The sequence below is a fragment of the Neopsephotus bourkii genome, unplaced genomic scaffold (assembly GCF_033783945.1).
Source record: "Neopsephotus bourkii isolate Nb327-2 ecotype Australia unplaced genomic scaffold, CSIRO-AGI_Nbou_v1 NB_1542, whole genome shotgun sequence".
Classification (NCBI taxonomy): Eukaryota; Metazoa; Chordata; class Aves; order Psittaciformes; family Psittacidae; genus Neopsephotus; species Neopsephotus bourkii.
In genome coordinates, this window is record NW_026902018.1 from 308,267 (window position 1) to 321,462 (window position 13,196).

A 13,196-nucleotide genomic window follows, 5' to 3' on the forward strand; every position below is an offset into this window, starting at 1 on the left:
TGGAGAGGGGCTTGGGACAAGGGCCTGTAGGGACAGGCCAAGGGGAATGGCTTGAACCTGCCCGAGGGGAGACTGAGCTGAGCTCTTAGGCAGAAGCTCTTCCCTGTGAGGGTGCTGAGGCGCTGGCACAGGGTGCCCAGAGAAGCTGTGGCTGCCCCATCCCTGGCAGTGTTCAAGGCCAGGTTGGACACAGGGGCTTGGAGCAAGCTGCTCCAGTGGAAGGGGTCCCTGCCCATGGCAGGGGTTGGAGCTGGAGGAGCTTTGAGGTCCCTTCCAACCCAAACAAGGCTGGGATTCTGTTTCTATGTGCCTGGCTGTCCCAGGGTCCATCTCCTGGTATCTGGCATCTCCATGCATCTGGCAGTGCTGGGCTCAGCCTGCTGGGAACCACACAGGGACCTGTGGAAGCCAAGTGGTACCCACAATAGTGGAACCAAGGTACCTTGACCCTGAACAGGGACAGAAGAGCTTCAGAGCTAACCCACCATAAGGACACATCTATGGACCTGGGGGACACATGGGGCACCCCCAGCCTGGTCAGTGACCCTCCTCAGTCCAACAGCGCAGCAACACTGAAAGCGCCCCATGAGCCTGGTTGATGTCATCCATTGCACACCATCTGCAGCTCCTTCTGAAGGCCTCAGGCCTTCCGAGCATGTGTGCTTCAGCGTGGGGGGACTGGCAGAGCTGCCACCACTTGACGCCTCCTCTTCCTTCAGGACAAGCAGCTCCAGCAGCAAGAGCTCAAACCGAGCAAGGTGGGAGAAGGCTGAGGTCCAGCTGGGTCAGTGCACCCAGATACAGAAGGGGCAGTTGTTTTGTGGCTGAGCATGGATCAAGGCTGCTGGGAACACGGAGGCTGCGGGGTGGCAGGGCACAGGTGAACGGGAGGCAGCCCCCTGAGCCCGTTCTTTAAGGCAGGGGAGTCTCAGCTGGAGAAACAGCAGAAGAGGAGCACCCCTGGAGGGCCTGAGCTCCCCGCTTTGGCTTGGGGGTGGCTCACCCCCAGGGCCTGAGCTGCTGCCCCGGCTGCCTGGCAGGGAAGCCCAGAGCTGCCTGTGGTCCTGGAGAGCTCCGGCCAAGCCCAGGGAAAGCTGCTCCTTAGCTCAGTGTGAACGGCCCCAGGAGCAGACTCAGGGTGAGGAGAGGCTCTCCCGTAGCTCCCATCCCCTTTCCACAGCCTGGGGGATGCTCCAGGGCTCCTGGTCCCCTCCAAGCCCATTGCAGAGCTCCACAGCTTCTCATTCCCAGGAAGTCTGGCCTCACTCCGTAGATCCTGTCTCTGGCTCCATTCCTCAGGCCCTGGCCCTGGCCAAAGTGTGCAGCTGGACGGGGCTGAGAGCAGGCACAAACCCCCCTTCGGGTCCCGGGCAGTGATGCACAGCCCAGGGACAGATGGTTCCCAGTAACTTCCAGGGGTGGCTGCCCCATCCCTGGCAGTGCTCAAGGCCAGGTTGGACACAGGGGCTTGGAGCAAGCTGCTCCAGGGGAAGGGGTCCCTGCCCATGGCAGGGGCTGGAACTCAATGAGCTTTGAGGTCCCTTCAACCCAAATCAGGCTGGGATTTAGTGAACAGAAGAGAGGAGCAAGAACAGCTGCAATTTACTCATCACCGTTCTCCACCAATCCAGTGTACAGCAGAGCCGAGCTGTGCTCCAGCTCTGGGTGCTCCCCCCTGCCTGCAACACAGCCCTGACCCAGGACCGGAGCTGGGGACCGTGAGCAGGGCAGGGGCTGGCTGCCTCTCCGTGCTCCTCCTGCCCCACTGGACAAGCCCAGGCTCTGCTGAGCCCATGGCAGAGAGCAGGCAGCCAAACCTGGGGCTGCAATGGGAACCCCCCGGGGCAGCGCTCACAGCACAGCCCCTGCGAGAGGATGGGGGGACAGCCCTACAGTAGTGTGGGGTTCAGAGAGCAACAAGGACATGTCCCCTCCTCGGGAAAAGGGTGCTGGGAGGGCACCTGCAACAGGGCAGAGCAGCAGTGGTCATAGGTGAAGGCACAAGAGGTGGTGGGCTGGAGGCACAGGTGGGGTTAGTGGCTGGAGCTAAAGAAGGTGCCAGCAAGGAGCCGCCGCTTGATCTCCCTCCAGAGAAGGTTCCGCTCCCGGTTCGCCCGCTCCATGAAGCCCCGGTTTTCCTGGGCCCGGCGGGACAGGTAGGGCAGCACCTCCTGCACCGGCCCGTAGGGCACATACTTGTAGACAGGGAAGCCAGCCTGACCTGGAGGAGAGAGAGGGGCTGGAAAGGACCAAGAAAGCCAAAAAAGGGGGAAGGAAGGAAAAAAAGAGGAAAAAAAAAGACAAAAGAGGGGGAGAAGGAAGCCAAAAGCCTCCCCCTCACCTCCCATCCCTCCCGTGCCCCTCAGGCTGTGCCAGTGAGCGGAGGATGCGGGTGGGAGGGATGCAGCGGCTGGAGGCTGTGGTCCAGCACTGGGGAGGGGAGCCTGGGAGCAGGCGGATGAGGCCGAGCCTGCTCAGCACAGGGAGCTTGGGAAGGCGCCGAGGTCACCAGGAGCCCTGGGAATGTCGGGAGCGGGGCCGGGCCAAGGGAAGAAGCGTTCAACCAGAAACATCAAGTTAACACATTTTTGCAGCATGAGCAGAGGAGGCTGCAGCCAAACCCCGCTGGCGATGGGAGCTCTGGGGCAGAGCCACGGCCGGGCTGGACAACGGCCCCTCTGCCTCCCACAGCTCCCCTGGGTGCAGGGCTCTGCTCTGGCCACCAGTGCGGGCAAGGGGATCATTCCCTGACCTGGACCCTTGCGCATCCCTGGCTCTGGGCCCCAGTGTTACCGGGGCCAGGGGCAGAGGAGAGGACAAGGTCACCCAAGAGGCTGTTGCCCAGTGCTGGGTGTGCAGCTCCATCAGAGCCAGAGGGTACAAGGGAGGTTTGTGCCTGCCAGGACCAGCCTCTGCCACCCCTCAGACAACCCAGTCTCTGCTCATAGACCACAGTGGGAATCTCCCTGTGCAGCCATCATGGTCTTATGGGACCTCCAAAAGACAGATGTGAATCTCCACCTGCATCCTGCCCAAACCCATGCAGGAGTCACAGCATTCCGCACAGCTGGGAAAGGGAAGGGGCAAGCTGGAGAGATGGGACATGCAAACCTCATGGAGCTCAATGAGGCCAAGTGCAAGGCCCTGCCCTGGGTCAGGGCAAGCCCCAGCACAGATGCAGGCTGGATGTAGCAGCCCTGAGAAGGACTTGGGGATGCTGGGTGAGGAGAAGCTCCTCCTGGCCCTGCTTCAGTGTGTGCTTGAGATCAGAACCCACTCTGTGAGGGTGCTGAGGTGCTGGCACAGGGTGCCCAGAGAAGCCGTGGCTGCCCCATCCCTGGCAGTGCTCAAGGCCAGGTTGGACACAGGGGCTTGGAGCAAGCTGCTCCAGTGGAAGGGGTCCCTGCCCATGGCAGGGGTTGGAGCTGGAGGAGCTTTAAGGTCCCTTCCAACCCAAACCAGGCTGGGATTCTGTGACAGAGGCCGCAGGGCACTGTTCTCAACCAGTGGTGCTCTCACAGGCACATCCTGGCTCTGTCCACCCTGCAGACCCCAAGGGTGACTCCATAGGGCAGGAACACGACTGCCGCATCCCTGCTGCTCCCAGCACTCACCTAGGGGGAAGGTGATCTGGTCGCACATGCCCAGTAGCTGCCCGAAGTACACCTTCTTCTCCAAGGGGTGGATGCCAAGCTCCATCATCCTGCAAGCCAAGCCTTGGCATGAGGAACAGCAGAGACAGCAGAGCACATGGGGTGGCATCCCACTGGGTGAGACCCGACAAGCCACATCTCACTGCAGCTCTGCTGGATGCCCAGTCCCTGCCATGCCTGGCCAGCAGTCACCTGCGCAGGGTGAACTTCACTGTGTCCTCATTGTGAGATGCCACCATCACATTGGCTTTCCGGCTGTGCTTGATCTCCTCCAGGATATAGTCCAGGCACCTGCAAGGCGGTACAGGGGCTCGTGGTGAGGCTGCTGAAGCCTGTACCTGGTGGGATGAGAGGGAGGACCGTGGCTGGGGCTGCCCCTACCTGTGGTACATCTCATTGGTCTTCTCATAGGTGGGGTTGATGGGATCCTCGTAGCCGATCTGGGCCGCCCGCTCCCGCTCTTGCTCCATGTAGGCACCACGGACCAGCTTGGTGCCGAAGTGCCAGCCCTCCCGGCGCGACAGCTCCACGTCCACCGTCACGTTGTCATAAGCCTCCTGGGACCAGGGGGAAGAGATGGCACAAGGCCATTGCACCAGTGCCTCCAAGGCAACCATCCCTGAGCTATGCATCCCCATGGCTTCAAGAGCTAAGGTCTCCATCCAGCAGGTCCTTCCTGCCCAGCCTGCAGCTGGAGCTCACCTTCAGGTAGCACTGGTAGGTGTTGAAGATGATGGCCCGCTCCCTGTTGAAGCGGCGCTGCATCTCCAGGGTGAGGCGGCTGATGGCGGGCTGGAAGTAGCTCTGCTCTGCGTCCACCATCAGCCTCACGCCCGTCTCGGTGGCTCTCTGGGGGGGAGTGACATGTGGGGTGAGTTCATGGGGGCACCTGACACCTGTGGCCAGGTTGGACACAGGGGCTTGGAGCTATCTGCTCCAGTGGAAGGTGTCCCTGCCCGTGACAGGGGGTTGGCACTGGATGAGCTTTAAGGTCCCTTCCAACTCAAAGGATTCTGATACCATGTCACCCCCTCTGTGTAAGAGCCTATGCCCAGCTTCCACATCCCCAGCTCCCCCTCACCTTGGCAAGGACATCCATCCGCTGCAGCATCCTCTTCATCTGCAGATCCTCCTCTTCAGTGAAGCGTGAGAGCAGAGGCTCAAGCTGCCCAGTCTGAAAGCAGAACAGGCTGTGACACCCTGCCTGCATCCAGCCTTGCCCATGGGGCAGAAACAGCCCTGGGGGAAGCCCATCTGTGGGGCTGCTGCCACTCCAGCTCCCAGCACCCACCCTGCCAGCTTGGTAGCTGCACACAGTGGGTCATGGTGTGGCCAGGCTCTGCTAGCACAGACAGCAGCCAGCATCACGGCCACCAGCCCATGCACCCGCACCCTGCTGGCAGGGTACCACCGATGGACACCCACCTGCATGTTGGGCACAAGCAGCAGCTTGGAGAGCTTGGTGCGGCTGTCAATCAGGCTGTTCCAGTCCAGCAGGTCCACGGTGCTGGGAGCAGAGAGCTGGCTCCATGCTCATGTCTTGCAGGGGTAGGGAGGTCTTTACCAGCTCCCAACCCCTCTAGCAAGTGAGGTGCCACCCTAACCTGTCTTGTCACCTCCACCCAGACCTCCTCTATGCTTGGTCGCTGAGTCCAGTGCTGCCCTTTGGAGACCTGCCTTTGCTGCTGCACCCCAGCCTGAGGTACAGAGACAAGGGCCCCCAGTGTCCTGCATCACATGCAGCTTACCCGCTTATGCCCAGGTTCTCTCCTGTGAACCAGCGCTGGGTCTCTGCCTTGGTTGCGATGCCGAGGTTGGCCAGGGACTCCTGCCACCAGAAGGAACATCAGTGTTCTCACTGCTCCAGGTTCAGGGGGGTGCAGGTCTCTCCGGCAGCACATCCACCTCCCTCGGGCATCACCCGCCTCACCCGCAGCTTCTCTGCCTCCAGGCGCATCTCCAGTGCTGCCCGCCCGGCCTGGCCCTGCTCCGCTGCCATCTGATGGAAGAACCTCCGCCACTTGACCAGCACCTCTGAGAACTGCAGCTGCGGAGGGAGCCTGAGCTGAGGCCCCCGGCCCGGAGCACCCCATCCTGCCACAGCTTTGCCAGACTGTACCCCAATGGCAGACCCTGACCCTACAGCAGCGCACCTTGGCCAAGCAGGTGCCAAGCCCAGCAGTGCAGGACCCCCATGCCCTCGGAACTTTACACTTCCGAGATCTTCTTGTGTCCCCAAAAGCTGAGGCAGGGTCTTCAGGGTGGTCTTGGGCACACGGGGGACAGTCTGTTGGTGTCCACTGCCCTCTGCTATCTGTAGAGATGCCGCTGCAGCAAGCCTGGCATCCCAAAGTGCCTGCCCCACAGAAGCATCACCCATGGCCTTGGCTCTGCCCCACGTCACCTTGGTCAGAGCCCTGGCACTCACCAGGAACTGAGGTCTGCCCAGTGCCGTCAGCTTGATGGCTGAGAAGCCGTCCTCAGAGCTGCCACCTGCATGGAGGAGCAGCAGCAGAGCTGACCCGAGGCAGGGTGCTGGGGCACCACAGTATGGCAGCAGGGTCCCTGCAGCCCCCAGGCCCAGCGGGGCTCCTCAGGACATGTGAAGCACTTACTTGAGGCATCGATGCAGCGGAGGAAGGTCTCCATGTGCTGGTCACACTTGGCCTCATCAGCATAGAAATAAGTGCGGGCGCTGATGACCCCACCACGGCGGTCCCCAAATCCCGGGTGCGCTCGGTATTGCTTCTCCCTTTGCTCTGCTCCTGAAGGTGAAAGGGATGGAGATGGGCTCCGCAGCCCCGCCGAGCTCCTGAAACCTCCCAGGGGCTTCTGCCGTGGGTGCTGGGGAGAGAGGCTCTGGCTTGGCCCTGGGCAGAGCCCCTGCAGGCTGCAGAGCGCCCGGCCTGCCCTGCTGCCAAGCACAGGATGAGCCTCTGCTCCTCTGGCCAAGAGCCACGATGCTCCTCATCCAGCTCATGTTTGAGGCTGCAGGAGCTGGGTCCTTCCCCCACACCACTCGTGCCCTGCCCCGTCACTGGGCCTTCAGGCTATCTCCTATCAGCAGGAGAGGCTGGGGCACTCACCTCCCATCTCCTTCTCGGCTGCAGAGGTGCAGGAGCTAAGAAGAGAAACAGGGAAGGTAAGGACCAGGTCAGCAACTCCCTGCAACCCCACACTGGTGGCCAGGGCAGCTCTGGGGCTCCCCTGCTGCTGCTGCCCTGGACCTTGCATTTCCCTCACCATCCCATCACCAATGGATCAAGTGATGCTCAGCCTGAGCTCTACTGCCAGGTCAGATGGCACAGATGCCATCAGATGCTGCAAACTCATGGAAAGCAAGGGGGTTTCACCATCCAGGCAAGTGTTACCTGGAGGCCCTGAGGCAGCACAGGGAGGATGCTCTGTCCCAGGGTCCAGAGCTGCTCTCAAACAGCCCATCCTGTGGCAAGGACAAGGTCAGCATTGGTGGTGCCAAGGGCTCATCTCCACCACACCACTCATTGAGTGGCACCAAACTCAACCTGACACCTCCCACTTTGCAGGCAGCAGCATCCAGACCAGGAGCAGGGAGCTTGATGCAGGGCCCATCAAGCTGTGGATCCTGAGCTGCTCCATGCTCCTCTGTGCCTTGGCAGTAGCCCGTCACTTACAGACTCAGCTTCAACTCCAGCTGACCTCAGATGTAATTTCAAGCCCAAGCTCTTTGCCACAGCGATAACAGGGCTCTGACAGCCTGGGGGATACTGGCCAAGTCATGAGATCCTCCTCGGGCAGGAAAGCCTTCTTGATGACACCCTCATCCAGCCACAGACCCTGGGTCTCACCCAGGAGCACTGCCAGCCCCTGGACAGCAGCCCTGAGTGACAGCGGAGCCATCCCCTCCAAGACATCTCTGCCTTGGAGTCACTGCCCTGAGACTGCTTGTACCCAGCAGTGGGAAAGAACACGGGGAGCGAAGCCACCCGTCCAGAGCCAGAGGACTTGCACAAGAGAGCGGAGGCGCGTGACATGGTCTCAGAACGTGTTCTCCCACATGGAAACCCTGTGACAGGGATTAGGGGTTGCTGGAAGCATAAACAAGCGGAGACAAGCCCTTTCCTCCTGCTTCCTGGAGCCAGGAACATCCCCACATCGCTCAAAGCGCAGCAAAGCCTGGTGTGAGCTGGGGCAGGGGCAGCTGGAGCCTGTGGGGAGCAGCAGGCACCGTGTCCAGCAGGCTCTGCCCCCAGATACAGAGGGTGGAAGAAGAGACAGTGAAGTCCATGTGAATCACTGAATGGTTTAGGTTGGAAGGGACCTTAAAGCTCCTCCAGCTCCAACCCCTGCCACGGGCAGGGACCCCTTCCACTGGAGCAGCTTGCTCCAAGCCCCTGTGTCCAACCTGGCCTTGAGCACTGCCAGGGATGGGGCAGCCACAGCTTCTCTGGGCACCCTGTGCCAGCGCCTCAGCACCCTCACAGGGAAGAGCTTCTGCCTTATCTCCAACCTGAATCTCCCCTGTTTCAGTCTGAACCCATCACTCTTGTCCTATTGCTACAGTCCCTGATGAAGAGTCCCTCTCCAGCATCCTTGTAGCCCCTCTCAGGCACTGGAAGCTGCTCTGAGGTCTCCACACAACTTCTCTTCTCCAGGCTGAACAGCCCCAGTGTTCTCAGCCTGTCTCCATACGGGAGGTGCTCCAGCCCTGATCATCGTCCTGGTCTCTGGACACTCCAACAGCTCCATGTGCTTCTTATGTTGAGGACACCAGAGCTGCACACAGTGCTGCAAGTGGGGCCTCATGAGAGCAGAGCAGAGGGATGGAGGGTCCCTGTGGATCCAGCAGCGTGGCGCAGGGGAAGACACACTGTTGTGACTCTGAGAACATGCCAAGAGAGATGGGTCCTGCAGGCAGGTCCCATTTGCAGCTGTGAACCCCAAAGCACACCTTGTGCGCAGCATCCAAGATGCTGAGGACAAGCTGCAGGGAGCATAAACCTCCTCTGGCCTACCTAGGGTGAACGCTGGCCACAAGATCAGCAAACATCACCCTTGAATTTGAAGTGGTTTCTGCTCCTGAAGCCAAACACACCCTTTCCAACAGCATTCCTGCAGCATGACTGCATGGAGCCCTTGTTCCCCGAGGGGGGCATTCGAGGCAGTGCCATGGTGCTCGCTTTATTGTTCTGCATCGAGCAGAATAAAGGAAGCTCCTTCCAGCTGCAGAAACAGCTCTTCCTTGAGCTCACCGTCCGCTTTCTTTGCAGGGTTAGTCTTGGCCAACAAAGCCATTCCTGCGCTAGCCAAGTGCCACTTAACCCGGCTCATACCTGCCCAACCCTCCTGCACACTGAGAGCAGGGCACATCTCCAGGCACTGCCCCACTGCTCCTGGCAGGCTGTGACCAGCAGGGAGCCACATTCAGGACCCAGGAGCTCACAGTCACCCAAACCATGCACAAAGCAAAGCAGGTGATGAAGACTTGATGCAGCCCATGGGGTTGCAGGGGGTGGTGATCCGGCTGCCGCAGCAGAGTGCGGCTGTCGGGAAGGTTCTGATCAGGCTCCAATAACCAGGAGGAACACACAGATCCCTCTGTCAAAACGAAGCAGGAATCATCCGTTTCACCCATGGGTGCCATGAGAACAGTGCATTTGCTTTGCTCATCAGCAAACAGGCCTGGCAGAGCAGATGGGGGCACACCAAGGAGAAGTGGTCCCTCAGTTACCACATCCAAGGAAAACGCCCTGGTCCCATGAAGCCCAGGCTGGAGCTATGGGTGAAACTGTGCAGCTAGGAATAAAGCAAAGCTCTTGGCAGAAGAGGCCTTCAAGCCTGCCCATGTGCGAGCTGCCAGCATGCACCAGCCAAGAACCTCCTCACATTGCTTCAGACTAAGCAGAAACCATCCTGGGGACCATGGGGCACATGCATGAGTGTGCTGGGAGCAGGAGGAGGGGAGGTGTCAGCGTTGGGAGGCTGGTTGCCAGGCAGCATCGTAATCCCATGGGACAGATATCAGGTCTCCACACAAGAACTCTCTAGAGGGAGCAAAGTCCACACGCTGCATGGCAGAGCCGCTCAGGGCACCTGACAGTGCTGGGGGCAGGAGAAGGGCATTGCCCTGCTGCCATCTCCAGCTTGCTCCATAAGAGCCAGGAAACCCAGCATGGCTCTGCCTGATGGAAACAAGAGCAGACGGCACCAGGAGACCAAAAAGCCTGCTGGCTGCATCTGGTTTGTGCCTCTGCCACAGGGTGAAACCCCAAAGTGCTGGTGGGACAGAAGGGTGCAGCTCCAGAGCCCAGCACCCACGAACTGGGGCTGCTCATCCCTCTCAGCCTCCCACAGCCCAGCTCAGCAGCACTGGCAGAGCTTGGGGTTTTGCCCCTGAACACAGCCAAGGAGGACCCAGAGTGATGCTTGGCATGGGCCAGGGTCTAACAGCCCTTCCAATGTCACCCACTGCTCATCCCTGCCCCAAGACATCCCTGGATGATCTCCAGGACAGCATTTTTCACTCCTTACTGATCATCCGTTGGAGCAAACCCTACTGGGGCTTAGGCAGGGTGGCATCAGAGGGAATGGGGTCCAATGCAGGGCTGTACCAAGGGTGGGATAGACCCATGCAGCACAGGCAAAGCTCACCTAGCAAGGAGCCCTACACATGCAACTCCCAAACCTTCTCCAGCAGGAGGACCAGCACAGCCCAGAGAGCTCCCAAACCACTGACAGCCCTGGGCAGGATGCAGGTGCCCTTGGTGATTAGCCATAGGCACAGCCAGGCAAGGAAGGGCAGCACCAGCTCACTGCGACCAGCTCAGCCCCATGGCGATAGACAACATCCGCTGGGAAGAGGCTGCTGCTCCTGAACAGACCAGAGCTCCTCGCCATCCAAAGACCCACCCCAGGCTGCAGCAATGTATTGGGAGCATTTATACATTAAACTCCCAAAGCACAGTCGGCAAGAAGTGGCTGGAAGGGTGCAGCCCTGCATCCCCTGCAGCTCCCACACCAGTGCTGCGGCCTGCACACTGCTCCCACCATGGACAAGCAGGATGCTCACACAGATGGGGATTACTGGGAAGCAGCAGCAAGAAGGGAGCCCCTGATAAGCAGCACTCAGGTGGCGAGCAGAGATAAGGCTCCCAGCAGTGTCTGGGAGGAGACAGCAGCATCTGCAACCCCACAGTGACCCAAACCCCACTTGCCAGGCACCCCAAAAGCCATTTGTGCTGTATTGTCAACAGGTGACAAGCGTGTGGCAGCCGAATGGTGCCCCTGGTGCGCACAGGGACACGGGACTGCTGTAGCCTCATCCAGGGAGTGCTGCGTCATCCCTGTGACCGTGACACAGTGATCCCATGAGCGGAGCTGCATCAAGTGGAGCCCGAGGTGTGGGAAACTGCCAACGGCTTTGGGCTGGAGCCTGGCCTTGGCAGACGGTGGGAGACCGGGAACACTGCCTGGGGTGTGCAGGGGGAAAGGACCCCTGGGGCAGGGCAGCACCCAGGAGGGAAGGGGCAATGGGGGGGGCAGCACCCAGGAGGGAAGGGGCAATGGGGGGGGCGCAGCACCCAGGAGGGAAGGGGCAATGGGGGGGGGGCAGCACCCAGGAGGGAAGGGGCAATGGGGGGGGCAGCACCCAGGAGGGAAGGGGCAATGGGGGGGGCAGCACCCAGGAGGGAAGGGGCAATGGGGAGCACCCAGGAGGGAAGGGGCAATGGGGGGGGGGCGCAGCACCCAGGAGGGAAGGGGCAATGGGGGGGGCAGCACCCAGGAGGGAAGGGGCAATGGGGGGGGCAGCACCCAGGAGGGAAGGGGCAATGGGGGGGCAGAACCCCAGCAGGATGCTGGGGGGGGCGGATGGCGGCACCCGGGGGGTGCTGGTGGTGGGAGCTCGCCAAGGGCGGCGTGGCCGTGACGCACAACACCCCCCAGCCAATAGGAGCGGGGGGGATGGGCGGGAGCAGCCAATAGCGGCTCGGCCAAGTCCCGCGCCCCGCGCGCGCTGTCCCGCCACCGCCACCGCCTCCTCGCGGGTCCCCGCGCTCACTCCAGCTCCTGGCGCTCGGCCTCCTCGGCGCTCAGGTCCTCCTCCACGCTGTAGTCCAGCACGGCGCCCACGCCGAACGCCAGGTTCCGCCGGATGAGCGGCTTGATGGCCTCCTGGTCCTCCCCGGCCACGAACTGCCCGTAGAAGGTCATCTTCATCAGCCGCTCGAACAGCGCCTGCCCTAGCACCCGCTGGCACAGCCGCAGCAGCTGTGGAACAACAGCAGATCAGAGACCGGCAGAGCCCCGCGTCGACAGCCCCCCGGGACCAGCACCTCCCGGAGCGGGCAACCCCCGCGACGAGGACCCTCCGGGCCAGAGACATCCCGGAGCAGGCACAGCGACACCCTCCCGGGACCGGCACCCTCTCCCCCGGTCCAGAGCCGGCGGTTCCCCCGCCGGGCGCCCGGGGACCAGCCCCAGGCACTCACCTCCCGGTTGTGCTCCACCAGCGGCCCCACAGCGCAGAGCCCCAGCACCACGAGCCCGCGCAGCAGCTCGGCGCTGCTCTTGCTGCGGAACGCTTCCCGCGTGTCCCCGAAATCCACGGCCGGCGGCGGGGCCCGCTCCGCGCCCCACGGCGGGGGAGGCGGCGGCGGCAGCTCCTGTCGGGCCCCGCTGCCCGCAGCCGGCAGCGGAGCAGCCCCGCGGGGCGCGGTGGCCGGGGCGGAGCGCGGGCGGCGGGGGGCGCCCAGGCGGGCGGCAGCGCAGAGCGCCCGGGCCGTGAGCGGCGGAGCCATGGGCACGGCGGGGCCGCCCGCACCGCGCCACCGCCTTAAGTATCGGCCGCCCGGCACCGCCCCGCCCCGCCCCGCCGCCCGGCACCGGGACCGCACTGCCCCGCGCACCCGGTTCCCATCCCCTCGGTCAGCTCCATCCCTCCGAGGAGGGCACAGAGGGCAGGAGGGGACCCCCTGAGTGGGGCTGGAGGAAGCCCCATGCCCCTGAGGGGGGGATGGAGGGGGGGTCAAAGAGAGACCCGTGCCCTTGAGGAGCCCCAGGGAGTGCTATGGAGGTTCCGAGGGGGGACCTGAAGTGGTCCCCATCCCACTGAAGGGGCCCGAAGTGAGTACTGGGACCAACCCTGCAGGGATAATGGGCTCCTGACTGCTGGAGGACCACAGGGTCCTCAAGAGGGGCCCGAGCCCAGCTCCTCAGTGACACCTTGTGCTTGGGGATGCTCAGCGCAGGCAGAAGCACCCTGCCAGCTTTGCTGCGGTGGGAAACCAAGTCCTGAGCAGAGTGGAGGAAGAGCCCGAAGCTTTGAGTACCTCCAGCAGTTGTGATGCGAAACTTATCTGCCCCAAAGCACCCCCCAGGGCAGCAAACGGCAACCACTGGACGTCAGTCCCTGTCTGGGTGAGCAACAGCTACCTCAGGATCAGCATGAATACATGAATAGTTACAGTAGATGTTTTTTCCTCCATGCTGCAGCACTGGCATTGCTGTAATTATCAGTGAAAACACGGAGGTTCCATGAACTCATTTGCAAGGTTTCCTTTTGAG

General features: G+C 61.9%; 1 protein-coding gene across 1 annotated transcript; it reads right to left on the reverse strand.

Moving 5' to 3' along the window:
- Nucleotides 1–1,966: 1,966 nt before the first annotated feature.
- Nucleotides 1,967–12,349, reverse strand: PRODH (proline dehydrogenase 1). The gene is made up of 14 exons (XM_061370457.1): nt 12,122–12,349; nt 11,692–11,900; nt 6,740–6,774; nt 6,269–6,418; nt 6,082–6,146; nt 5,584–5,700; nt 5,402–5,481; nt 5,079–5,160; nt 4,735–4,827; nt 4,356–4,502; nt 4,035–4,210; nt 3,846–3,944; nt 3,615–3,703; nt 1,967–2,221 (listed from the first exon to the last, which is right to left on the reverse strand). Exons 2-14 carry the CDS (start codon nt 11,847–11,849, stop codon nt 2,034–2,036), a joined length of 1,479 nt encoding a protein of 492 aa, XP_061226441.1. The 5' UTR covers nt 11,850–11,900; nt 12,122–12,349; the 3' UTR covers nt 1,967–2,033.
- Nucleotides 12,350–13,196: the final 847 nt, after the last annotated feature.

Excerpts from the sequence above, each read along its gene's own strand:
- PRODH (XM_061370457.1), bottom strand. The coding sequence starts at position 11,849 with ATGAAGATGACCTTCTACGGGCAGTTCGTGGCCGGGGAGGACCAGGAG. Across the intron at positions 6,419-6,739 it reads AGCCGAGAAGGAGATGGGAG|GAGCAGAGCAAAGGGAGAAG; the intron begins GTGAGTGCCCCA and ends TTTCACCTTCAG. Across the intron at positions 4,503-4,734 it reads GGATGGATGTCCTTGCCAAG|AGAGCCACCGAGACGGGCGT; the intron begins GTGAGGGGGAGC and ends ACTCCCCCCCAG.